Below are 26,030 nucleotides of genomic sequence, written 5' to 3'. Positions count from 1 at the left end.
TTCCAAAATGAATGAGTGTATTTACAAATAGCACAATCAGTGATAAGTTTCCTGGCTAGTCCGTTTGATACCTCACTGTCTCCATGTAAACTAACTGGTCATCCACATACTTTACAACTGACACATTCACCAAACACATTTGTTTGGATGTTTAAATCTATCAGTATATAACCTAATCTACTCTTTACATAACTTTATTTTTCAGAAAACTGAGTTTCACAATATTTTACTCTAATCTTCGAAGCATTAATGGGTGTTACTGACAAGTTGGGCTGTGTTTTGTTGTCTTTAATTTATGTGCCACATTTTGTACACGATGTATCCCTTTCTTTGAAAATCTGTTGCCATGAAACCCACATTTCTTAAACACTTTGGTTTGCTGAATACTTTACTTTTCGAGAGATGTGCATGTTTATTTATCACTTTCCTGCAAAAAAAAAAAATTTAGCACTTCCACATACAACGTGTGTTTATACTATGATATGATACTTTTTTCGACAGTGCTACCAATACAAACAACATAATTTCACCTTCATAGCACTGCAATCTACAGCCTTCCATATAAAAGTTACCAATTGTATTAATTTTTTTAAGTAAGTCTGCTACTAATCAATAACTATGGCAAGATTATATATCCGTTTCATGAACAGAATGAAGTATGAAATTCCATTGAAATGTACTTTATTTCTTAGACACTGGTGCCATAAATATAAATAGTGGCTCTGTCTAGGCAGCTTTAGTCTGCTATGCCAGTATAAAACTAAGAAATAGCTAAAATTTCCATTTACACTGTTTGCTTTATAAATTTCTCCTCAATGTTCTTCCCAAAATTTCTCTCTACACATTGCAATCAAGCCATTGTTTATGACTCTGCAATACAAACTTTTCTTCTATTACCTGTACCTTACTGGTCTGTATATTTTATTGTTAACATTTGTCCTGCATGGTCAAATAAATTATTATTTTTATAGCCATGTCATTACCACATTTTTGGACCTAAAAACAGATTGTCAGTTGGTGTTGCACTATGTTGTTCAATCCTCATTGATAAATTATTGCTGGAAAAATACAAAGCTGGGCATAATCAACTCTAGGTGCCCTTGATCAGTACTATCTGACAGAAAATCAATAGTAAAATCTTCACAAATGACGATTCTCCAGTTAACTGTGGATAACCTATTAAAACTGTTTCTAGAACTGCTTTCATTATACTTAAAATACTTTTTGCTGGTGGCCTGTAAACTGTCAGTGTTACAAGTTTTTTGTTTCCTGATCCACAATTGTGCCACAGTATTCAAAGATCTGGTCAACACAGCATTTATTCATGTGAAAGGTGTACAGTATTATAATATTAGCTAGTACCTACCACAATAAATCTGAGGACTTTCAGTGATTTCCATGTAATGTTCTTATATACACAATACACCTGCTGACACTCTGTGTGTCCTTTCATTTTTCTGTATGGGCATGAGAAGTTCATCCTGTTTGTCAAGGACACTCCTGATGTTTTGATAAATTTTCACTCTAGCACCAGTTTAGATAGTATAGCACTTGACACAGTTATTGAGGATTTCCAGCTTCGTTCTGTTTTCGTTCGTACTCAGCACTTGTAACATTGTATGTCTGTTGTGTATGTTTTGTCTGTGGCTGGCATTGGCACTGGGTAAATGATTTTCTTTATGTATATTTCACCCTTAGCTCATGCAAATGGTGTGTCATTAGTACTTTCTATTTTTTAGCATGCCATCTTCAAATGATGTGTTTAAAATGATACGAAAAGACAAATATTAAACTCTTAAGAAACTAAATGAAACTAACTTTTATACATATCCACTCATGCTACAAGTGTCTGTAGTTGTTCATAGAAGTCAGTTTGATTCTGTAGCAACTAAAAACACTTGAAGTATTTTTTAATAACCTTACTGAATGATTTGTTTAGATCAGCTGTAGGAAGGTGTAAAGTAGTGACTGTACAGAATACAAAATGCTGTGTTCTCTCAATCTGTGTTAATTTTATTCCACTCTTTTAGTGTGTTCCTCTGTTTTACCTTATAGCACTAAGATTCTTTCGATGCTAGTTACATGCCACTATTATCATAACATTATATTTTTTTCAAATGGAATTTAAAATTCTATAGACTCAGGCATATTTAAAAGGTCATGAAAGAACCAAGAGGAATGTTCTTCTTATTTATATAGATTATAACATCATTTATGAGTTCAAGTAAGGCATTTTGTAAACCAAATCCTGTAAAAATGCCAGAGTAAGGCACAGTTAAGAAAGTGTGCTCCTTTTACTTTGTAGGTCACATCCTCTAAGGTTATGAAAAGCTGGAAAGAGTGAAAGGTATCCATAATTATAAATTATTTGTTAATACATTTTCATATCCAAATTAATTTTTGTTTTCATATTCTAAATATTTTTTGTGGTAGAGAATTCAAAAGTAATATTCCCTGGTAGTGTATGCAATGTCTGCTGCAACTCATTTAATATGCCTTTACGCATCCAAACTTGAGCCATAAATCTTTTTCATGTTTACTCAACTTTTTCTAGTTTACTCAACATACTGGCTTTCTAACTTTTATTTAAACTTTTGAAACCTGATGATTATTGGTGTGCTGCTTGTGTACAGCCATTGGCCTCAGTCTCAGTATTACTTCAAAATTTAAGGACTCTTTGTTATCAATATGTCTAATAACATTTGGCTGTGATTAGGTTCCTCAGACATGTTTTCTAAATAGTTTCTAGAGAAGGCATTTAGATTTGTTATCCATGAAATTTTTCTAACTGCCATTACAAATTTTCTGATTTGACTAAATCCTTTTGTAAGTTGTATAACAAGACTGTACTATGTAAGTACTAAAGTCTAAGACTTTCCTCTCTTGCATTTTATAAGAATAATCTTAATATTAATAAATGCGTATATTGAAATTTCATTGCAGCTCATGAAATAACACTTGCAACAATTGACCTGTACAATGCAGTTTGCTCCAAAATGTTGCCAACACCAACAAAAATTCACTATCTTTTCAACTTGCGAGATATATCAAAGGTAAAGTGAAAATCTTGTATAGATTTTATTTAACAGTAATTTCACTAAAAAGCTACAATTTATTTTCTTCTTTGATTTTTAATCATTACTTTTTAGGTTTTTCAAGGTCTATTGAGAAGTCACCGTGAATACCATTATACAAAAAATAGGATGCTGAGACTATGGGTCCATGAATGTTACAGAGTATTTAATGACAGACTTGTTGATGAGAAGTAAGTGTAATTCATAAAATGATGTGGAATTAGATGTTATATGTTATTCCTTCATTATATTCTGTGGTTTACTTATTCTTTTATTTTTATTTTGTGTGTGATTCTGGTAACCCAGCCAGCAGCTCTATCTCCATGGGGAGAGAGACAGGGATAATGGAATCTGCCTCATTTAAGAGCTGTAGGATAGATAGTGAGTTATCTGAGTAGTTGGCACTGGGGCCTGCCTTCATGAGCTGACCTGTCTTTCCAAGGTGTGTGTGAGTCTGGTGGTTACAATGTGATGTGGGGTGTGGTTTGATACTGTAGGCTCATCTTCTATGGCTTGTAATTGAAGTGCTTTCAGAGGTTGTATTGCCCTAAAGTGGAGATGGGTGCAATGGCTTGGAACACAGCCAGGCATGGGACAATCATAAGGCTTCTCTGCATGGTATGGAATGCAGTTGCATCTGGTTGTCAGGGCCACAGCTGGTTTGATAGCAGACCAGCTGGTTCCGGCCAACTGTGACTTCAAATAACTGCATCCCCTATGACTCATGACAATGCAAGAGGCACTTGGCACTGAGGACAAATGAACAGATCCCTTACCTGGGTGTCTGAATGATAATTCTGTGTTAACCACATGCTCTGGGCTCTGGCTCAACTGACTGATGATGGTCGTGCGGGGTGGGGGTGGGGGGGGGGGGGCGATGGGGAGATGGACTGATAACTCATGAGGAAGCTCATAAAGGCTTCCATGTGAGACTGAATGTGCATCCTATTTGCCTTCTGATTTTAAAATGTCTTAGGGCAATCTGTCAGCTCCTGAATTTGATGCTGATTGGAGAGACTCATTGGTCAGGCGGGATATTCCATTCCTCTGGCAGAAATTTTTCATACAATTGTGTTCATTCCTCCCTCTGTTGTGAATGTGTTTGCATGTTCTGTATGTGGTTAATCATTGAGGAAATTTGTCCAAAAATGGGGAATTGGAGAGATCATCCACCACCATCATTTATTTGTTTATTTCCCTTCAGCCTGTTACTTGTAGTCTAAAATTATTATCATTGTATTTTCCCCTGACTGATTTTGGATGCATGTGTAACAAGAGCAGACGGCTATTTCAATTTCCTTATTAATGCCTGGCCAATATACATGTTGCCTTGCTAATGATTTCATTGTGATTGTGAAGCAACTGTACAGTTCTTGGTTATAGTGTGGGTGGAATGACAAATGACATTGTGCATCCTAGATGGCCAACACAACACACTATCCTTGGCATTGAAAAAGTAGTCAAGAGAGAAGTAGGTGTAATATAATGGGTCTGCTCATGTTGGTAACTGCTCTGGCCGTCCATGATAAACTGATGACAGCTCTCTGCCAAGCAGTGTATCCCACTCCATGGACTGGGCTACTTGGCAGGCCATGTTGGAGAAATCATCAATGCAAACAAGCACTCCTCATGCACACATGACCACCAATTCCAGCATCTCGGGCTGGAAGTTCCCAGCCCGAGGTGTTGGGGATGGCAGTCATGTGCGTGAGGTGTGCTTGTTCATTTGTATGAATGGTGTGCTTTTCTCTTTTACCGATAAATGCAGTGGCCAAAAGCTTTAAGTAAGTGTCTTTTGATTGTGCCTGTCTGCAACTTAATGTGTCTTCTTTATGGTAAGTAGCAGTCTGTCTTTTCCTACATTGTTGATGTTCCAACCCACAGTTTACATTGTTTGATCTTATTGTTACTATTTTTAGAGTTTTGTACCTCATTCTGTAAAAACAGAACCCATATAGGATTACTTTGTTTTCTTTCTGTCAACTTGTCTGATAAGTTCTATTTTTCTCAGGAATGGGTAGAGGTGCAAAATGTAAATTTTGTCAAATACTAAGATCTACAGTCCCTTTCCAGAGTAAAAAAGTTAAGCTTACGAGTCACTGCAATCAAAATATACAGATATCTGTGTCACATATTTTGATTCGCACAAACTCACTCATCAGAACCTGTATTTAACTATATATATCCACAATTAAGTAGGTTTGGAACCCTCAGAAAGCGAATCCTACTCACACTCATCCAGTTTTTTACATTGATAACTGTAATATGTATTGTGAATAAAACATTAATTCATGAAATAAAGGGCATTTCAGTACCATATGTTTGCTGTTGCATAAGTTAAAATAAAACAAATACAAATACATACCATAATTTCTATTTGCTATATACATTTGATACGTACATTTCTGTATTAATCTTGAATTTAATGACTTCCTAAATTCTTTTTCAGAGATATTGAATGGTTTTTTAACCAAATGAATGATCAGCTGGGAAAACATTTTGATTTAACATTTTCAAGTGTATGTCCTGAGAAAGAGTCTCCCATCTTTGCTGACTTCATTAGTAGCTATGGATTCTATGAAGACATAACAGATCTGGCTGCACTGAGGAGACATTTGGAAGGCCAAATAGAAGAATATAATGTCACCCCTGGAGTTGCCCGTGTGGATCTTGTCTTATTCAAATTTGCCATACAGCACATTTGTCGCATAGTCCGTGTGATCTCTCAGCCAAGAGGAAATGTGTTGTTAGTAGGCATAGGTAAGAAGGAATCAGCACTACTTCTTTTCTGAAGTGTAAACAGAATGATTGAGTGGATGAAAGAACTGAATCAGCTTTTCTGTTCATATTTCAAAATTGTTTAGATCCTAGTATCTGTAGGGCAGCCGTATTGAAATACCTTCCTGAATATCTCCATAAACTGGCATTTCTTAATAATGATTTCCTACCAACAGAACAGACATCGCTTTTATATATTTTCTAATTATTAGATTATATCCACATCTCTCTTTAATGCTGTTCCCAATTTGTTAAGATCCATAGTGTTTATTTCCTTGTTTCTGTGTTAATTTAATTCTTTTATCATTTGCAAGTCATCTCCATCCATTCTTCTTCTTGCAGTTTCACTATTCCACCAAAAACCTTATTTTTACTTTTCTTCTGCTTGTGTCTGTATATGTGTGGATGGATATGTGTGTGTGTGCGAGTGTATACCCGTCCTTTTTTCCCCCTAAGGTAAGTAATTCCGCTCCCGTGATTGGAATGACTCCTTACCCTCTCCCTTAAAACCCACATCCTTTCGTCTTTCCCTCTCCTTCCCTCTTTCCTGATGAGGCAACAGTTTGTTGCGAAAGCTTGAATTTTGTGTGTATGTTTGTGTTTGTTTGTGTGTCTATCGACGTGCCAGTGCTTTCGTTTGGTAAGTCACATCATCTTTGTTTTTCTAAAATCAAAGATGCTGTAACTTACCAAACGAAAGCGTTGGTATGTTGATAGAGACAATAACAAACACAAACACACACACAAATTTCAAGCTTTCACAACCCACGGTTGCTCCATCAGGAAAGAGGGAAGGAGAGGGAAAGATGAAAGGATGTGGGTTTTAAGGGAGAGTGTAAGGAGTCATTCCAATACCGGGAGCGGAAAGCCTTACCTTAGGGGGAAAAAGGGACAGGTATACACTCGCACACACACACACACACACATCCATCCATCCTTTCGTCTTTCCCTCTCCTTCCCTCTTTCCTGATGAAGCAACTGTGGGTTGCGAAAGCTTGAAATTTGTGTGTGTGTTTTTTATTGTGTCTATCTACCAGCGCTTTCTCGTTTGGTAAGTCACAGCATCTTTGTTTTTTAATATATTTTTCCCATGTGGAATGTTTCTTTCTATTATATTGAAACATTAATTTAGTTAACACTAGATGGAAAAATGAAATACACTTGGACAACACTTCATTAAGCTTTTTACAGTACGGTGAGTACTGTTCAGCTAGTTTCATTTCCAGCAGGCTTCCAATGGAACCAAAAAAACTGAATGATAAGCTACAAGAATTCAAACCAAAGTTGAATTGTTTCTTTAAGGCACATTTTTCTATCCTGTACAGAAGTTCCTTACAGTAATTGATAACAATTCTCTGTAATGTGTTATTTATTCATAGAGTCTCTCACAATTTTTAATGCTTTGTTATTTAATTATTTTGTTTATAAATTTTCTAATCAGTATTATGTAAACTATGCATTCACTCATTCCATGACCAAGTAGCTCTTGCTTGAATGGTTCCACAGAATCTGATTAAACAAATAAGAAACAAAATCACAATATTTGCTCTATTTTTCTTAGGTGGCAGTGGAAGACAGTCTTTATCTCGTGTTGCAGCATACATATGTGAATATCAAACATTTCAAATTGAAGTTACAAAACAATACCGAGTCCAGGAATTTCGTGAAGACTTAAAAACATTATACACAGTCACAGGAGTTGAAAATAAAGCTACTACATTTCTATTTAATGATACACAGGTATAAATATTACATTTCCATGATGATCATAGTGATTTAGTAGAACAGAAAACTAGTTATCTACTTGTTTACTAATTATATCTCAATCTATTGATTTTTCTGCTCTTGATACCAGAACAATTAACAAATACTGTATGTAATTTCCTTACTCTATTTGTTAGTCTATCATTATTGTAACTTTATGTAGAAACATTTGTCAATTTGAAGCACTTCTGACATGTAATTGTGCCCCTGAAGTCTTCTGGAATTTCTTCTTGACTAGTCCTCCTGTAATTTTTTGATTTGGCAAAGAGTTGTTACATAACATACATAACACTGCAAAAGTTAATTTTTCACCATTTGCTATTTATTGCCACATAGTAACATTTTCATGGTTAGCTTGTATTCATGAGTTAGACACTTAATATATCATGGGCCAGCACTTCTCCTAATCTAAAAGAATTTTGCCAAAATTTTTAAAGTTGCCAGATATTAACTTTGCACTGTAACTATTGAACACTGGCTGAAAATTACATGATGGCTATGTTTGGACTACACAGCAAGAAACTGACTAATATTCTGTGTACAGTGCCTGTTTATAGACACTTGTATTAAAAGAAGAATACAAATTGTTAAATGCTGAGTTAATACATCTGGTTATTAGTTTAAAAAACAGCAAAATTAGAGGACTGATACATGATGTATACATTTGGACTACATACTAAGGACTGACTGCACGATGTTTATGACATGGACCCAGTAATGCAACTGTCTAAAGCTTTGTCCATGATATCTATTCATAGGTGCACACAAGATAGGCACCAAAAAGTGGTAATATACAAGCTTATTCCATATTAGATATTAATATAAAAAAGTAAAGTTAAAGAGGCAAAGACACAATAAGTACTAACATGCCTTTGTTTAATAACACCTTTATAATTATAAAATGGCAAAATTATCAGTAATATTTGATAGGAGAGCAATTCACTGTGTAAAAGGATTCCTCGAGTTTGCTAAAAAGTCTTCAGAAAGTGAAATTTTCTAATTGGTATAGTTACCAGACTAACAAGTTAATTTAGTGAAAATGTGTTTTTTTGGAAACATAAAAATGTGACAGTACTGAATTTTGGAAATAATCACATTTTAATGTCAGAACATTCTAGAACACAAACATTTTGTTTGTGAATAATTTTTGAAATATGATGTTTTTGGAAAAAATAAAGTATTTATTGAAAAGAGGAGAATGAAGGCTTTCAAATAAGCTGTAACAATTTAAAATTAACAGCTTTTAGCTCATCAAAAATTTCACTTTTCCATGGTTTTTACATATAGTAAATAATAAATATGTCTTTGGAAAAAATATTTCCATGTGAATTAACTATACTATTGTCATCAGTAATCAGAAAGTTACTCATTGAATAGTAAAATTGTATGAATTCCTTTTTGAGTGAGAAATTTGATATTTTGTACAACTTTTGAAGATGTATTAGTAACAAAATGTGACCAGCAAAGGAAATATATATCTACTTTGCTCCAGTCTTTTCACATAAAGCAATCCGTGGAAGCAAGGGAATTGAATCCAGTTCTTTCCAAAGCAGTATGATATGATGAAATATAGAGGTAGATAAAAGAGTGATAATAAACATAATGTTAGAGGTTGGAAGTGAATGGTGTATTGGACTAACAGAAGACTCCAATAGATTCTTAGGAAAAAAGAACAGATTATGTGTTAGTGTTTAAAATTAGGGGGTAGAAAATGGATGATCTAAAGGAAGCAGAAAAAAAAGACAGTAAAAGGAAAAGATGGATGCAAAGTGATTGAAGGAGAACTGCCAGGAAGGTATTTATAAAGAGGTACTGCTTTGAAAGACAACATTACGTAATCCTGCTAAACAAATTTTTGTATACGAAGTTATGGAATTTGTGTACTAAACATAAATATTGTTTAGCTGGGCATGAATACTTTAATGTTAAGGAACTTTTTAAAAGTAGCTGTTCGTACTATAAAAGTAGTTGTTCATACTATAGCAAGTAATAAATGGGCACCACTCAACAGTTAAAGTAATTTTCCTTTTAGATTGCAGATGAAGCCTTTGTTGAAGTAATTAATAATGTCTTAAGTAGTGGAGAAGTACCAAATCTATTCAAGGCAGAGGAGTTCGATGAAGTAAGTAGTGTCACAAAATCTTACTAATATTTCTTGTCTAGAATTAATGTTTTATTAATAGAATAACCCAGTGGCAGATACAGAAAAACCTCAAGAATGGGGTGCTAAAGATACGGTATCTTGAGCTACCTTTTCTTTTACCGTAATAAAAAATAATCAAGTTGCATGCAAAGTTTAAGAAATTTTTATTAAACTGATTATACATGTGTACAAGACAATGCCATCTTATAATATAAAAGAGTTGCAATTGTGGTTCTCTTCCTTAAATGAAGAAATCTATGCACCTATTCTTCCTGGCAAATTGGTTAATTACATCGTCTACAGGACAATCAATGTCAGAGTTAGTGTTCAACAGAGCTATTAAGTCAATCCCTGTATGCCAGACAGAAATGTATGAAACATGATGACATGGACACACTTGCTACATAGAAAAGAACAATTGCTTGATAACTCGATTCAGTTGAATCAACTGACAAAAGAAATGAATGAATAACGTGCAGGCTGACTGGTGGAGGCGGCACCGGTGGCAGTGCATGTGGCCTCACAAGGGGGCAGGCGCATGGCCCTCGCACCCCCCGTATGTATCTGCCTCTGGAATTACCCAATAATTTCTGTGGTTGCCTATGCTTTGAATTATTTACAATTTGGACATGCTGATCAGGTCCGAATAAAAATGCTTCTATTCTTCTTTGGGAACTGCTTCTCCTGTGCAGTGTCTTCAGTGCTAAATAGTTTGTCTATTAATGCTTTTTTATACGTTGATAGATAACTTCCATCAGACATGTGACAGATAACTTCCATCAGACATGTATTGTAGTGCCTCAAGAACTTTGGGGTAAATTCTAGAGACACTCTTGTTTCCACCATCTCGAACACACGATATTTTAAGGATGAGTGTGTGTGAGTGGAAATGTGTCTACTGCACCACGGTTTACATATGTTGCATGATGGACGTGTGTCACAAGAAGACTAAAGTTGTGTCTGTCTATCTGTGCTGACAAGTGGTGGCCGTGCACGGCTTGGAAGCCGTATGACCAGTACAAGGAGTAATCAAGGGCTACTCTTTGGCAGTGAAATAGTAGTGACTTTTGGGAACAAATGAAATAGGTTTTATCTATAGACTCATATACACTGTTGTTTGACTTGCTAGGAGCAAGAACTGGTTTGACAAGGGTTATTTAACCAAAAGAGACTGTAATGGTATATGTTAAGTACTCAAGTTTTCCAGAAGTAGTTGAATTATGAGACTTGAAAGAACGTGAAACTTGCGTAGTTGTGTTACTGTGAAGAAAAAATATAGCAGAGTTGATATAAAAGTGTTCTGAGAGTAATGAATTATTTCAATGGTAGAGAAGTTTTCAGTAATATTTTTACTATCAAAAACAGTTTTCATCATAATTTATTTATTACGGTGACTGGTTTTGACCACTAGTGTTGTCATCTTCAGACCAATGAGTAAGAACCTACTTCTAGTGATTTACCACCAGAAGGAGGTTCTTACTCATTGGTCTGAAGATGACCACAGTAGTGGTCAAAACCAGTCACTGTAGTAAATAAATTGTGATCAAGACTGTTTTTGATAGTAAATATCACTCTCACAATGTATTCAAAAGTAATCACTAATATTTCCCTAACCAGCACATTATCTTCAGAGAAGAAGCATTTTGAAGATCGATGCAGCCTCTGTCCTGAGAAGAAGATCGGCTGCACACAATATGCAAATCGCCCACGAGAGACGTGTGATTCTTGCACCCCAGTACCATACAGTCTCCGGTTGTAAGGAAAATGTTAGAGTATAATACAAGTTTATTACAGTTGCTTGAACTACACGTCATGTCTCATTAGAATCCACTACGTTAATACATTTTGACAAATCAAGAGAATTAGTGTCAGAATTACTGTTCAAAACCTTTCATTTTTGCTTCTAGGATGTCACTATTGTTATTGTGAGTGCCATTCTTCCATGACTTTAATGCATGCCCAAACTATGACATCTAAGAACAACCTGCCTGTAGCAGGTGGAGCCACTAAATTCATTGTTCCATCTTGCAGATATACTGCACACGTATACCTCATATTAACTGCACATATTAATATATCATTTCTCCCACAATTGTGCTGTGTGAAACTTGGCTATTAACTATTAATGGAAAATTCAGTTAATGATAAATAATCTTCATTTTAATTTTCCGCTGTATATTAAATTTTCGTTGTCACCTCTTTATATTTAATAAGGTAATCAGCAACTTGTTGCTGTAATTTACCCAAGTTTATACATAGGCCATTTACATTTCTTTTAAATGAACAATACTTCATCATATTGGGAACAACATACTGCAAGGTAATCACAACACCTTACCATCTGTCACAAAGCTCTGACATCTCCTTTACGTTCGGGTATGTGTGGATATAACTCTTTCACTACCCTGTGTGATCAAAGTAAGTCTCCTTATACTTTACTAGTTTAGGAACTCCTCAAAAATGGGAAACAAAATTCACTACCACTCCTAACTTCTGTAAGAACTGTTTAGACACCTTCTTCTGTAGAAACCTACTTCTCAATCACTTATAATCTTTACAGTGTTATTTTCCTCTCAAAATCTATCCCCCTAACACAGTCATCCCTTCTGTGGTTCCATCTAACCTCTGTATAGGTCCTCCCTTCCCTGAGTTCACCTAAACTTTTCCTCCAACATACAGTTTTTACAACTCAGAAAAGTCAAGTACCCCCTCGTTCCCCATTCATCTGTTTGAAGAAATTTCTCCTTATAGATATGAATTCACCTGATCAATTAAACATGTTTGCAAGTGACAGTTTCCTCCCTCCTCCTGATCTAGAAAAGCTTTCACCTATTTCTCGGTTAATGTTCTGGATGGATGATTGTATGGTCGTATATTACTTGACTCATTTGCTGTCACACTCTCATTGTACTCCTAGGCAATTTGCAAATATTTTGCTTGGATGTTAGCATGTCATAACTAAATTTTGGGAATGGGTGCAATTCCCTTTCTTTTCACCTGCTAACATGCAGGACATTACAATAGGGGTTCTGTTAACTCATGTTCTCTATCTTCGGCACGGAAATTGATATGTCTTTCTAGCACACTTATGTATATGATGTGTGTGTGTGTGTGTGTGTGTGTGTGTGTGTGTGTGTGTGTGTGTGTGTGGAGGGGAGGGGGTGGGGATGCACACACGCTTGTATATGTTAGTTTTTGGGCATTCCTGTGAAAACAGATTTGTGTATCAATGTTTGAAATGGAATTGAGAAGGGCTTCTGTGATAGAAACTATTGAATACAGATACGAAGAGGAAAAGTAAAACAAGAAGTGTTAGGTCCTAAGAAGGGTAGGATAGAGGACAGACCCCAAAGACTGATTTCCATACCTCCTCTCTCTGGGATTCCCTCCCTCACAGGTTCTTCACTGTTGAGCCAGAGGATGAAGATGTTCAGCATACCCAGCAGACAGACTTCTTGGGTTCACCAACACAGGCCCTGAAAAGAGATCCAAAAAATGTTTTGTAATAGATTGTGGCCAGTGTACTTGTGTGCTTACCAGTGTGAATTTTGGACAGGTAAGATCATGGAGGTGGTTGAAATCAGATGTCTACTTATGGTATTTAATCTCCCCTTAAAAAAAAAAAAAAGTTACAAACCCAACCATAATATCATAATATTCATGAAAGGCAAGAAAAGTTCTGTTGTACTATGCCGATTACTATGTGTTCTAGAATTTATATGTTGTGATCCACACATACAATAAGTAAATAAATAATTTTAAAAAATCATTAACATTCCAGTCAAGAACTTCATCAAGACTATATTGTCTTTCTGATGCTATTATTTTCAAGACATCATACTTATTGACCTATTGCATGGTATTGATCTGCAAGAAAGTGGTTTAATTACTCATTAGCATAATGACCTGCATATTGCACTTGATGACTCCAGTGTGGATCAGCTTATTACATTGCCAACAACTATGAACAACTATGTTTTTATAATCAAAGATGTTTAGTACATGTAGTTAATATTTATTTACTAATTAATGTAATTTTATGTCTGCAGTAGTTCGTATTGGTCTTCAGCGCAATAATTATGTACATGATTCTAATTCTCTACAATGTATGTGTGACTAATGTTATTATGAAGAGATAGTAGAAGGAAAATTCATTTGTGGATTATAGGAAAGTAAAAGAACAAGGAACTGCCAGAGGGAAAACAAATTAGGAAAGAGTGAAGCAGTTAACTGAGAACATGGCGGTTGTCACTCCGCCAAATCTGCAAAGGGTGCAGACTTTCCTGAGGATCTACAGCACTTAAATATTATTCCTGTGTACCAGTGGTGTTGAAAATGTACTTCTGGATGCATTTCTAGTTACAACAATTAAACCTCACATCTCAGTTTGTTTAGTATATACACAAGGTTGTTGACACTCCACGTCAAACGTTCCTTTTTGTCTTCTTTAATTTTACTTAAATATCTGAAATTCCTATTTACCTTCCCTTGTGTGCTTTTTGACCAACATTTCTTCTTAAATTTTTCCTGGAAATTGTCCCAAGATTTAAAACTCTTGTGAATGAGCAATTATCGTTCAACTGCGTCACCTACCAGGTAACTTATGTACAAAATCTATTATTTAGAATCTCCCCACATCTTTGGTAAGAATCTAGAGAAAACTCTTAGAAAATAGGACAGAGAAACTTCACTATGTGGAGTAAATTTAGGAAACTGTTTTGATACATTTCTCAGTTTGAGTTCTTCTGGTAAAACTCCTGATAATTTATTATCATCTTTAACCTGATTTTTACTTAATTTTTCTTTTGTTTTCTCTAGTTCCTTCCAGACTCTCTTGAAATTTACCTTCATTTTAACTAAATCACCTGAAGAATTAGGTTTGTGTATAGTAGAATCAATTCTCTCTTGCACCTTCTTCTCGAGTTGTTCATTTTTACGTTCCACCCAACCAGTAACAGTAGTTTGTGGATTCATTGATACATTCCAAGATTTAGTCTGTTCAAATACATTTAGCATTACTTATGTGTCTGTGATTTGCTCATGAACATTGTTAAATTGTTGTTCCATATTCTTCCATTTGTCTCAAGGGGGAGGGAGGAGGAAACAATTAGCTAATTGATTACACATAATTTCTTCTCTTTATTCATTGACAGCATGTTTTAGGCTCATTTATGCCTGGTGACCCTCATTGTCAAGGACTACACTTCTTGCATATATTCTATTGCTTGAGTGGTCCATGCCAATCTTTTGAGCTGCTGCAAGAAAGTGGATATTAAATACATTGGCTGCCTGGATACTATGATCTACTATTTCACTGTTTTCTTTCGTAACAAAGTCATTGCATTCCTTAATTGGGTTTCTGGTGTCTCTTTTTTGACTGTCACCAATATATATTTGATTTTATTATCAGAATTATTGATTTCAGATGTTATTCATGGAATTAGGGGAAACCAGAAAACAAGAGAATTATAGTGTTGGAAATGGTGTGTTACAGAAGTATGCTGAAAAATTAAGTCGGTATATAGTGTAATAAAGAGCACCTCCACAGAATCATTGAGGAAACTGGTATGGATAAAATTCTGACTACATGAAGTATGGGATGATAGTCCACATTTTAAGATATGAGGGGAGGGGGAGTAAATTCCATGGTATTAAGAGGGAGCTGTTACAATGTGTGTATCTTCCTATGCATATTAAATACACCGAGGCGACAAAAGTCATGAGATACCTCCTAATATTGTGATGGACCTCCTTTTGTCCAGTGTACTGCAGCTGCTCAGTGTGGCTTGGGCTCAACAAGTCAGTTGAAGGCCCCTGTAGAAATATTGATCCATGCTGCCTCTGTTGCCGTCCATAATTACAAAAGTGTTTCTGGTGCAGGATTTTGTGCATAAACTGACCATTTGATTATGTCCCATAAATTTTAGATTGAATTCATATCAGGTGATCTAGGTGCAAAATCATTTGCTCAAATTTTCCAGAATGTTCTTCAAGCCAATCACAAATAGCTGGGGCCCAGCGATATGGTACATTGGCATCCACAAAAATTCCATCATTGTTTGGTAACATGAAGTCCTTGAATCGCAGCAAATTGTCTGCAACTATCCAAACATAACCATTTCCAGTCAACGAGCAGTTCAGTTGGACTAGAGAACCTAGTCCATTCTGTGCAAACACACCCCACACGATTATGGAGCCACTCTGACTTGCACAGTACCTTGTTAACAACTTGGATCCATGGCTTTGTGTGATCTGTGACACACTCAAACCTTACCATCAGCTCTTACCAAGTGAAATCGGTACTCATCAGACCAGGCCATTGTTTTCCAGTTGGCTAGGGCACAACCGATCCGATCATGAGCCCAGGAAAGACACTACAGGCGATCGGTCATCCACTGCCATAGTCCATTAATACCAAATTCCATTGCACTATCCTAATGATATATTCGTTGTACATCGTACATTGATTGGTGACAAAAAAGACAGTCTTTTGTCCAGCATGTTGAACATAATGGTTTAAGGTATCTACGTCTGTAGTAATTAATTGGAAACAAATTACAGTATCAGTCACAGTTTTGTTTGTAAAAATCCGGCTAGTGCTGTAATTTGTTTCCAAAAACAGACAGCCACCTTGGCTTCCACAGCCTATTATTGTATAATTTTTAAGCATTCGACTGACAATATTACATCATTCTAAATTTCATTACAACTAAACAAACATTTCAGCAAATTTACATAATTTATTGCATTATAAGCTGTTTAAGTGTTTCTTTTGCTATGTGTTTTGTAAAATAGTACTCTTACAACTGAAAATCGGTCTTTTTGACAATTATCCAAATTTTTAGGTTATATTCATTAATCTTGTCTAGTATTAAGTTTCAACATTAATCCGTATATATTCAGTGGTTGTTTTTTATGTTTTATTCATGCATACATTTGCAAAAATTTTAATATTTAGTGTTTTTTTTCTTCGAAATAGAATAAAATACATATTTCTGAACAATGAAGCATGATTATTATTTTAAGAGTATGGAAGGTATAGATTGCTATTCACAATTTAAAGGAGGAGTTGAGCTGCAGACAGGTACAATGAAAAGAATATAAATAATACAGGGTGTTCAAAAATTTATAGATGGGAGTGAGTATGTAATATTTTGAATAGGTACCTATGTCCAGAAACATACCATTTCCATTCTATGGCAGTTTCAGTTCAGATGTTTAAGTCATCCATTTCTGCTCGAGGAACTGAATTAAGCATGACAATTATTACATAACAATTTGAATGGGAACATAACAAAACATCCATTTATCACTTCAGCACATTTATTTGTATTAACACTTAAACATAGCATGTTTACATTATTCAGAAACAAAAAAGAACCCAACATACTGTACATACAGAACAGTGCTGTTGCGTTACAACAACAGCTTGATGTGGCAACCACCAACATTGTTACAGGTATTGTACCAACGTAGCATGTTCTGATACACACTCTCCATTCCAGATGGTGTCTCTTCACTGTCTAGTGCAGTGGCAAGAACTTCTGTCACCAGATCTTCCCCATGTCTCTACAGGAGGCTCGTAGCAAGGCAGACACTAAGTGACATCAGGTGACCGTCTAATGTAGTGCTCACCATCCTGTCTACCTTGTTGCATACCAGGACAAGCAACTCTGAGACTTTTCTCTTTCCCATAGTAGACATGGTGTGTTACACATCTGAATTGAAATTGTCCTAGAATGGGGATGGAATCCTACTCAAAATATTATGTACTCACTCCCCTTTAAAAGTCCAGGAAGTTTGTAAAAGGAATTTCCAAACATGCTGTATTTAAGTTTTTGGACAAAATCCTTTCTCAGAAGTCGAAGTCTCACACATTCACACAACAGCAAATCACACACACACACACACACACACACACACACACACACACACACACACACACACATGGCTACTATCTCTGACATGAGCAGGTGGTAAGGAAGAGGCAAAGGCGGGGAGGGAGGAATAGCAGGTTAGTAGTGAGGGAAGATACTAGTGCCGCATGTGGGAACATGCAGTAACATGGTGGGGACATAATAAGGCTGATAGGTGCAGCATCAGGATGATGTGCTCAGGGGACGGTAACTGGGGAGGAGCAGGAAACAAAGTAGAGAAGAGGAAAGGACATTTGTTGCATTGGTGGGATAGAAGGCTTGTTTGTTTTGTAGTAGGAGCAGGGAAGGGAAATGACAGGTGGAGGACAGGGACAAAGGGATGGCTCAGGCGAGGAGGGTTACTTGAATAAAGGATATGTTGTAAGAAGAATTTTCAGCTGTGCTATTCAGAAAAGTTGATGTTGGTGGAAAGAATCCAGATGGCAGAGGCTTGAAGCAGTCATTAAAGTGTAGCACATCATGTTGGGCAGCACATTAGCAACTTGGTGGTCCAGCTGTCTCTTAGCCACAGTTTGGTGGTGGCCATTCATGCAGACAGACAGTGTGCTAGTAGTCATGCCTACGTAGAATGCGGCACAGTGTATGCAACTAAGTTTGTAGATCACATGGCTGCTTTCACAGGTGGCCCTGCCTTTAATGTGGTAGGAGATGCCATGACAGGACTGGATAGGTGGTAGTGAGAGGATGTGTGGGACAGGTCTTGCATCTGGGACTACTGCAGGGATATGAGCCATGAGGCAAGGGGTGAAGCAGGATAAAGACGTTGCGTAGCTTGGTTGAACAGCAGAGGGCTGGGAAGGACAGTAGGGAGAATATTTGTCATTTCAAGGCAAGGTGAGAGATAGTCACAACTCTGGTGGAGACTGTGATTCAGTTGCTTCAGTCCTGAGGGTACTTTGTCATGAGAGGAGTGGTTATCTGTGGCTGGAATGTGGATAGTAGATGACTGGTGAGACAAGGCCTGGGGGATCTGTTTCTAGATAATGTTGGGAGGGTAACTTAGTCTGGGAAAACCTCAGTGAGATCCTTGGTTTGTTTGCAGAAGGACTGTTGCCAGTATAGATGTGACAGTGACGGATGGCGAGGTGTGGAATGGGTAACAAGTATCAAAGTGGAAGTGTTACTTGTGGTTGGTAGGTTTGATATGGATGGAAGTACTGGTGTAACAAATCCTTGAAGTTGAAGTTGACATCAAGGAAGGTGGATTGTTGGACTGAGTAGAACTAGGAGAAGTGAATGAGGGAGGATGTGTTGGGATATTGTGGCGGAATGTGGATATGATGTCCTCACTCTCAGTCCAGATCATGATACCATCAAAAAATCTGAACCAGGTGAGTGGTTTGTTATTCTGGGTGGTTAGGAAGGATTCCTCTAGATGGCCATAGCATGGCCATGGTGTCATGTTGGTGCTGATTACTGTATCATGCATTTGGTGGCACATAAATCCTTCAAAAGAGAAGTTATTTGGGTGAGCATGATCACTCGTGTGCAAACCTTAGTGACAAATGTAACATTTGCATCATGTATCACTGACAAGTAACATAGCTCCATGACTCTTGGATCATGTTTATAAATAAATGCTGCAGTGTAGTACAGAAGGTAACAGAAAGAAGTACACAATGAGATGAACAGAAATTATTCAAAGACAGTAATTGTGCTGAAGTCAGTGTGTTATATGTTGCCTCCCTGAATCTTGCAAATGGCAGGATGTGGTTCTTAGCAGGGTGTGTGATCAACACAGACAGCAATGCATGCTCTGAAGTGTGCTCCCGTGTTATCCACAAGACTGGTAAGTAGTTCTCATAATATGGCATCATAGTACAAGTATGAGTAGAACTATTGTCTTGTAACATAAAATTTCAAGCCATTGACTTAATGTAGTGGAGACTCGTCAAAACACAAAAACTGGTTTACATTTTTCCTTATAATATACTTAATTAAGCAATTAATAATTTTTCTTCAAAAGTAACAAACTTTTAAGACTAATAGTTCTAAGTACTTGCTCATTTATGAATTCTTCTACTGAAAAGTAACATATAAGGATTTCTTCAGTGTTTCTAAATTTATGCTGAGAAGTTCTCTTCCTTTGATTTTGTTATAAATTTTCATGCCCTTATAATGTGGAGTTTGAGCTTAAAGTTTTAAATGGTGGGTGGGCGGCATAAAATTATTTTGATTTCTGGTGTTGTAATCAAGTCGAAAATGATTTGCTACAAATAAATCATGTATGTATAGTGAGGGAACACTTAGTGTACTTAGATTTTTTAAGAGTGGGTGACATGATTTTCTTCACCCTACATTGTGCACATTTCTAATGATGATTTTCTGAAGTTTTAGTATTTGACACATATGGTTTGAGTTACCCCAAAATACAATTCCATACCTTATTACTAACTCAAAGTAGCTGTGATATACTTCTTTTCTTATGCCCATATTGATAGCATTGTACAATATTCTCACTGCAAATGCTAGGCTGTTTAATTTATTTGCAAGGTACTGTATATGTGGTCCCCATGATAGATTTTTATCTAGTTGCATTCCTAGTAATTTCACACAGCTAGCTTCCTGAAAATCTTTCTGTGACTGACCTTAGCAACCACACACAACTTAGATGATGCCACTCAAGTACCAGCCAAGTGGCGTCATTTTTGTTGCATGTGGAAACCCACCTTAAGGTCAGGGTTAGATTTTAGGCAGAGTGTTGTGGTTCTTTATGCAGTTGTGAGGTTGGTTTCCATGTTGAGGGTTTTGAGGAATAATGGCAAGGCAAGGTTCGAGGTTAGGAAATTCTGGAAAATTAACAGGGGGTGATTTTGGGGCAGTACAGGTTGGTTGGTTGGTTGGTTTTGGGGAAGGAGACCAGACAGCGTGGTCATCGGTCTCATCGGATTAGGGAAGGATGGGGAAGGAAGTCGGCCGTGCCCTTTCAGAGGAACCATCCCGGCATTTGCCTGGAGTGATTTAGGGAAATCACGGAAAACCTAAATCAGGATGGCCGGACGCGGGATTGAACCGTCGTCCTCCCGAATGCGAGTCCAGTGTCTTACCACTGCGCCACCTCGCTCGGTGGGGCAGTACAGGTAATCATGGTTGAACGGGGGAGTAAACTGAGTCAGGCAGGATTCCACAGATCGTATTCAGTATTTCATTATTTAATTCTGCCTGATAAGTTTACTCCTCCATCCATCCTTAATCCTCTGTTCACCTACGTACTCATGACTGTCTAGAGGTATCTGTCCTAACAAGCCATAATAACAAACATATCACCTGGTTCAGATTCATTGATGACATCTTCAAGATATGGAGTGAGGGTGAGGTTATCCTATCCTCAATTCTGCAGAACATCAACACATTCTCCCCCATTCACTTCACCATGTTGTCATTAGCCCTACAAGCCACCTTCCTTGATGTCAACCTAAACCTCAATCTCAGGGATGGCTACATCTGTACCCCTGTCTATCTTAAACCTACCAACCACCAGCAATACCTTTGCTTCAACAGCTACCACCCACTCCACACCAAGAAGTCCAATAGATAACACGAAGCCACCTGTGGCCGTTGCATCTATATTGTCAACAGTCCATCTCCAAAAATACCAAAGGTGTCACTGAGGCCTTCACAGACCAAAATTTACCCTCACAACATTGTCTGGAAAGAAGTCTCCCATGCCTTGTCTCACCAATTACTTACCATCCACCATGTATCCACATTCTGACCACAGAGCAGCACTCCTCTAGTGGCACAGGACTATCAAGAACTCACTCACATTCTCCACCAGGGTTTCAACTATCTCTCATCTTGCCCTGAAATGAGGAATACCCTCCCTGCTATTCTACCACTCTCAAAATAGTATTCTGCCGCTCACCCAAGCCACGCAATATACTTGCCCATCCCTACTTCACCCCTGCTCCCAACCTCTTGCCTCATGGCTCATGTCCCTGCAATGAGCTTAGATGCAAGACATGTCCCATACATCCTCCCATTACCACCTGTTCCAGTCTTGTTACTGGCATCTCATACCCCATTAAAGTCAGGGCCAACTATAAAAGGCAGGCAAGTGATCTAGAAACTTAACTGTGTCCACTTTGCTGCATTCTATGTGGGCATGACTAGTAACATGCTGCATGAATGACCATCACCAAACTGTGGACAAGAGGCAACTGGATGATACAGTTGCTGAATGTGCCACCCAGTGTGATGTGCTTCACTTTAGTGACTGCTACACAGACTGTGCCATCTGGATTCTTCCCACCAGTAACAGCTTTTCTGAACTGCACACCTGGGAATCCTCCCTATGCATGTCCTTTGTCCCCATAATCCACCCCACCCACTCTGAAATTCTCTCCCCACCAGCCGATTCTTTACCCTGCTCTCACTATAATATACACATGCCTTCCATCCTACCAAATGCAACTACAATCCTTTCCTTGCCTCTACTTCTGTCTCTTATGTTTCCTCTCTCCTGCTCCCTCCCAGAACAGCATCATGATGTTTTGCATCTTGCAGCCCTGTCATGTCCTCTCCATGTTCCAGCATGTTCCCACAGGCAGCACCAGTATCTTCCCCACTGCTACCATGCTATTCCTCCCTCCTTATCCGTGTCTCCTTACCCTGACTACCAACCACAGCAGCTTGCTGCTCATGTTAGATTCAGTCGCATTTGTACTCAAGTGGCTGGAGATCGTATGTGTGATTTGTTGTTGTGGGAATATGTGAGAGTCCAACTTGTGAGGAAGGACATTGTCCAAAAGTATGAACATTTCTGATATTCTTTTCATTGTGCCTGTCTGCAATGCAATGCTTCCTCTGTGTCCCGAGTAGCAGTCCATCTTTACCACACTGTTGAAAATATTATTGTATAGATAAAAAAATCTGTGCACTAAGCAGCAGCAGAAGAAAACACATAGACACATATAAATGTTAAGGAAATGTGCAAGCTTTCAGAGCCAGTGGCTTCCTTTTGTGCAGCCTTTCCAAGCCAGTGGTCATTTCTTCTGGCAGAAGGGGAATGAAGAGATATGAAGGAAAAGGACTGGTGGGGTTTAGAAAATGTAGAGAGTTTGGAAAAGTCCCCCAGAAGCTCAGGTCAGAGGAGATTTATTGGATGGGATGGGAAGGAAAGACATCATGTCTGGTAAGTCATTTCTGGGTGACTTTTCAGGACTCTCCCTGCTTCCAAAAGCTCACCAGTACTTTTGAAGTTATCAGTCTTCATTCCCCTTCTGCCAGAAGAAAGGACCACTGGCTATGAAAACTTGCACATTTCCTTAACCTTTATATATGTTTATGCATTTTCTCCCACCGCCGCTTGGTTAGTAAATTTTTTATAGATCCAATAATCTTGTGTTTTCAAAAATTGATTACTTTCCATATTGCTGTTATTCCATCCTGGACTTTCCATTGTTTCATTATTATCATAACATTTGTAATCGGATACAATACAAAAAATAAATTGTTAGGCCATAAATCAGGTTGTTAACATTAACTATCCTGTAGTTATTATTCATTGACAAAATGTTACCTTTCTTTATGCACTACATTAGAAAAGGAACATATTTGGTGATGCACATTTGGCTATCATACCAATTTGATTTGTGTTTATCCCTTAATGCTGGGGAAAAAGTTTGTAAGGGAAGTTAGAAGTTTCATTACTCCCCTCCCCCTGCTGCCCCCTCTCCATGTTTTCCTATCATTTTTACTTCTCTTGCTTTGTCACTCACCAGTTCAAGTAAATTTTTGCCTTCCTTAATATACTAAATAATTTTGTTTGTCTAGCACTCATTATGGCTATCTCTTCAGTGTCTGGAGAGGTAGCAGGCTTATATAATTGTATTTTAGGGGGCTTTATAGTTTCATGTCTGTCTTTGTTATGATAGTACACTATATGATCAAAAGTATCCGGACACCTGGTTGAAAATGACTTACAAGTTCATGGCGCACTCCATCAGTAATGCTGGAATTCAGTATGGTGTTGGCCCATTCTTAGCCTTGATGACAGCTTCCATTGTCTCAGGCATATGTTCAATCAGGTGCTGGAAGGTTTCTTGGGGAATGGCAGCCCATTCTTCATAGAGTGCTACACAGAGGAGAGGTATTGATGTCAGTCGGTGAGGCCTGGCATGAAGTCGGCGTTCCAAAACATCCCAAATGTGTTCCATAGGTTTCAGGTCAGGACTCTGTGCAGGCCAGTCCATTGCAGGGATGTTATTGTTGTGTAACGACTCTGCCAAAGTCCGTGCATTGTGGACAGATGCTCGATCATGTTGAAAGATGCAGTTGCCATCCCTGAATTGCTCTTCACCAGTGGGAAGCAAGAAGGTGCTTAAAACATCAATGTAGGCCTCTGCTGTGATAGTGCCATGCAAAATAACAAGGGGTACAAGCCCCCTCCATGAAAAACATGACCACACCATACGCTACCGCCTCTGAATTTTGCTGTTGGTGTTACACATGCTGGCAGATGACATTCACTGGGCATTCACCATATCCACACCCTGTCATTGAATCAACACATTGTGTACTGTGATTCGTCACTCCACACAACATTTTTCCACTGTCCAGTCATCCAATGCTTACGCTCTTTACACCATGTTAGGTGTCGTTAGGCATTTACCGGTGTAATGTGTGGCTTATGAGGAGCTGCTTGACCATGAAATCCAACTTTTGGCACCTCCTGCTTAACTGTCATAGTAGTTGCAGTGGATCCTGATGCAGTTTGGAATTCCTGTGTGATGGTCTGGACAGATGTCTGCCTATTACACATCACGACCCTCTTCAACTGGTGGCGGTCTGTGTTAGTCAACAGACAAGTTTGGCCTGTATGCTTTTGTGCTGTACATGTCCCTTCATGTTTCCACTTCACTATCACATCAGAAACAGTGGACCCTAGTGATGTTTAGGAGTGTGGAAATCTCATGTACAGATGTATGACACAAGTGACACCCAATCACCTGACCAAGTTCGAAGTCCCTGAGTTACACTGAGTGCCCCATTCTGCTCTCATGATGTCTAATGACTACTGAGGTCGCTGATATGGAGTACCTGACAGTAGGTGGCAGCACAGTGCATCCAATATAAAAAACAAATGTTTTTGGAGGTGTCCTGCTACTTTTGATCACATAGTGTATGTTCACTATGATGATCATACTAATCCATCCACATTCATAGCCTCTCTTGTCCATTATTATACCTACATCTGGATTCATCTTTAATTTTCCTTTGATAACACTGTTCCGACCAGATTTAGGTCTGACAATAGCAAGGACACGTTTGTGGTCAGTGATTAATTGAAATTTGGTTCCATATAAGATCATACAGAATTTGAAAATACCTAAAATAATGGCAAGAGCTTTTTCCACAATTTGGCAGTAGTTAACCTGAACTGTTGTTAAAATATTTAACTATGCATACAAGAATTATGAAATAAACAGAATAACACTGTTCAGTAATCATATTGCAGATGGTAGGATTTTAAGGTATTAAAGAAAAGAAAAAGGACCCATAGTGACATGACAGCACAGTCATCCTTTAAAACTGCAAAACTGTGACAGCTGTGCTGCAAAAATGCATGAACGAGCCAGAGCAACTTACAGCCAGCCCAAGTTATCTGCGTCAGGTATTCATCGCCGTGCGGACCTGCCGTTAAGCAAAATTGTGGCAGTGTGTGGCACGCATGGATGCAGGTCAGGAAAAAAGCAACGGCAGTGCGAACTGAGTTGCATTACTCTAACATCTTTGGATGACAATTTAAGTGTGAAGTAAATATACTAACTTCCACTTCTGTTACGAGATGACTTACTTGACATGCTCGGCCGACTTTTCTTGTTTGTTAGCCTGCTGCTGCAAACTCTCTTTCACTTTCTTCTCTAAAGTATGCTGCCAGGTACAGGAATATCTTAAGACTCTCTCTGCTTATAAAAATAAGTAGACATACCAAGTTCATTTGCTTCAACTAATGATGTATATTTGAACTTCAGACATATTAAAAATCTCACTCTTCATATAAATATATACTGCTTCATAAGCCTCTTGTGTCTCCAAACATTAGAAACAAACTAACTTACATATAAGAGAAACTTGGCTTAAACACCATGTCCAGTCTCAACATGGACCATAATACACGTCTTCCCTGCAACAAGGTTAAGACAATAGTTTTTTTTCAAGAGTACCTTCTCAACCATTCTCGTTATTATAACAATGGTCAGTGACAAAATTAGCACAGAATAACATAGCATCTCCATTGTCCTTCTGTACACTTTCACTAAAACTTCCATGGATCGCCCGACAAGTACTCGTCATTGCCATTTGACAGTCGTGTCTACATTCTTCTCGTGA

At 37.8% G+C, this 26,030-nt stretch overlaps 1 protein-coding gene across 1 annotated transcript in view; it reads left to right on the top strand.

Moving 5' to 3' along the window:
• The window catches only part of LOC126195572 (dynein axonemal heavy chain 2), a 957,657-nt gene that overhangs the window by 534,119 nt on the left and 397,508 nt on the right, over positions 1-26,030 (top strand). The window contains 5 exon segments of the mRNA XM_049934198.1: positions 2,944-3,053; positions 3,150-3,265; positions 5,524-5,834; positions 7,414-7,592; positions 9,649-9,738. Coding sequence (XP_049790155.1) covers positions 2,944-3,053; positions 3,150-3,265; positions 5,524-5,834; positions 7,414-7,592; positions 9,649-9,738 — 806 coding nt within the window.

The sequence above is a fragment of the Schistocerca nitens genome, chromosome 7, assembly GCF_023898315.1.
Source record: "Schistocerca nitens isolate TAMUIC-IGC-003100 chromosome 7, iqSchNite1.1, whole genome shotgun sequence".
NCBI classification, from domain to species: Eukaryota; Metazoa; Arthropoda; class Insecta; order Orthoptera; family Acrididae; genus Schistocerca; species Schistocerca nitens.
The sequence above is the reverse complement of the archived record's forward strand: the minus strand, read 5'-3'. Positions and strand labels throughout refer to the sequence as shown.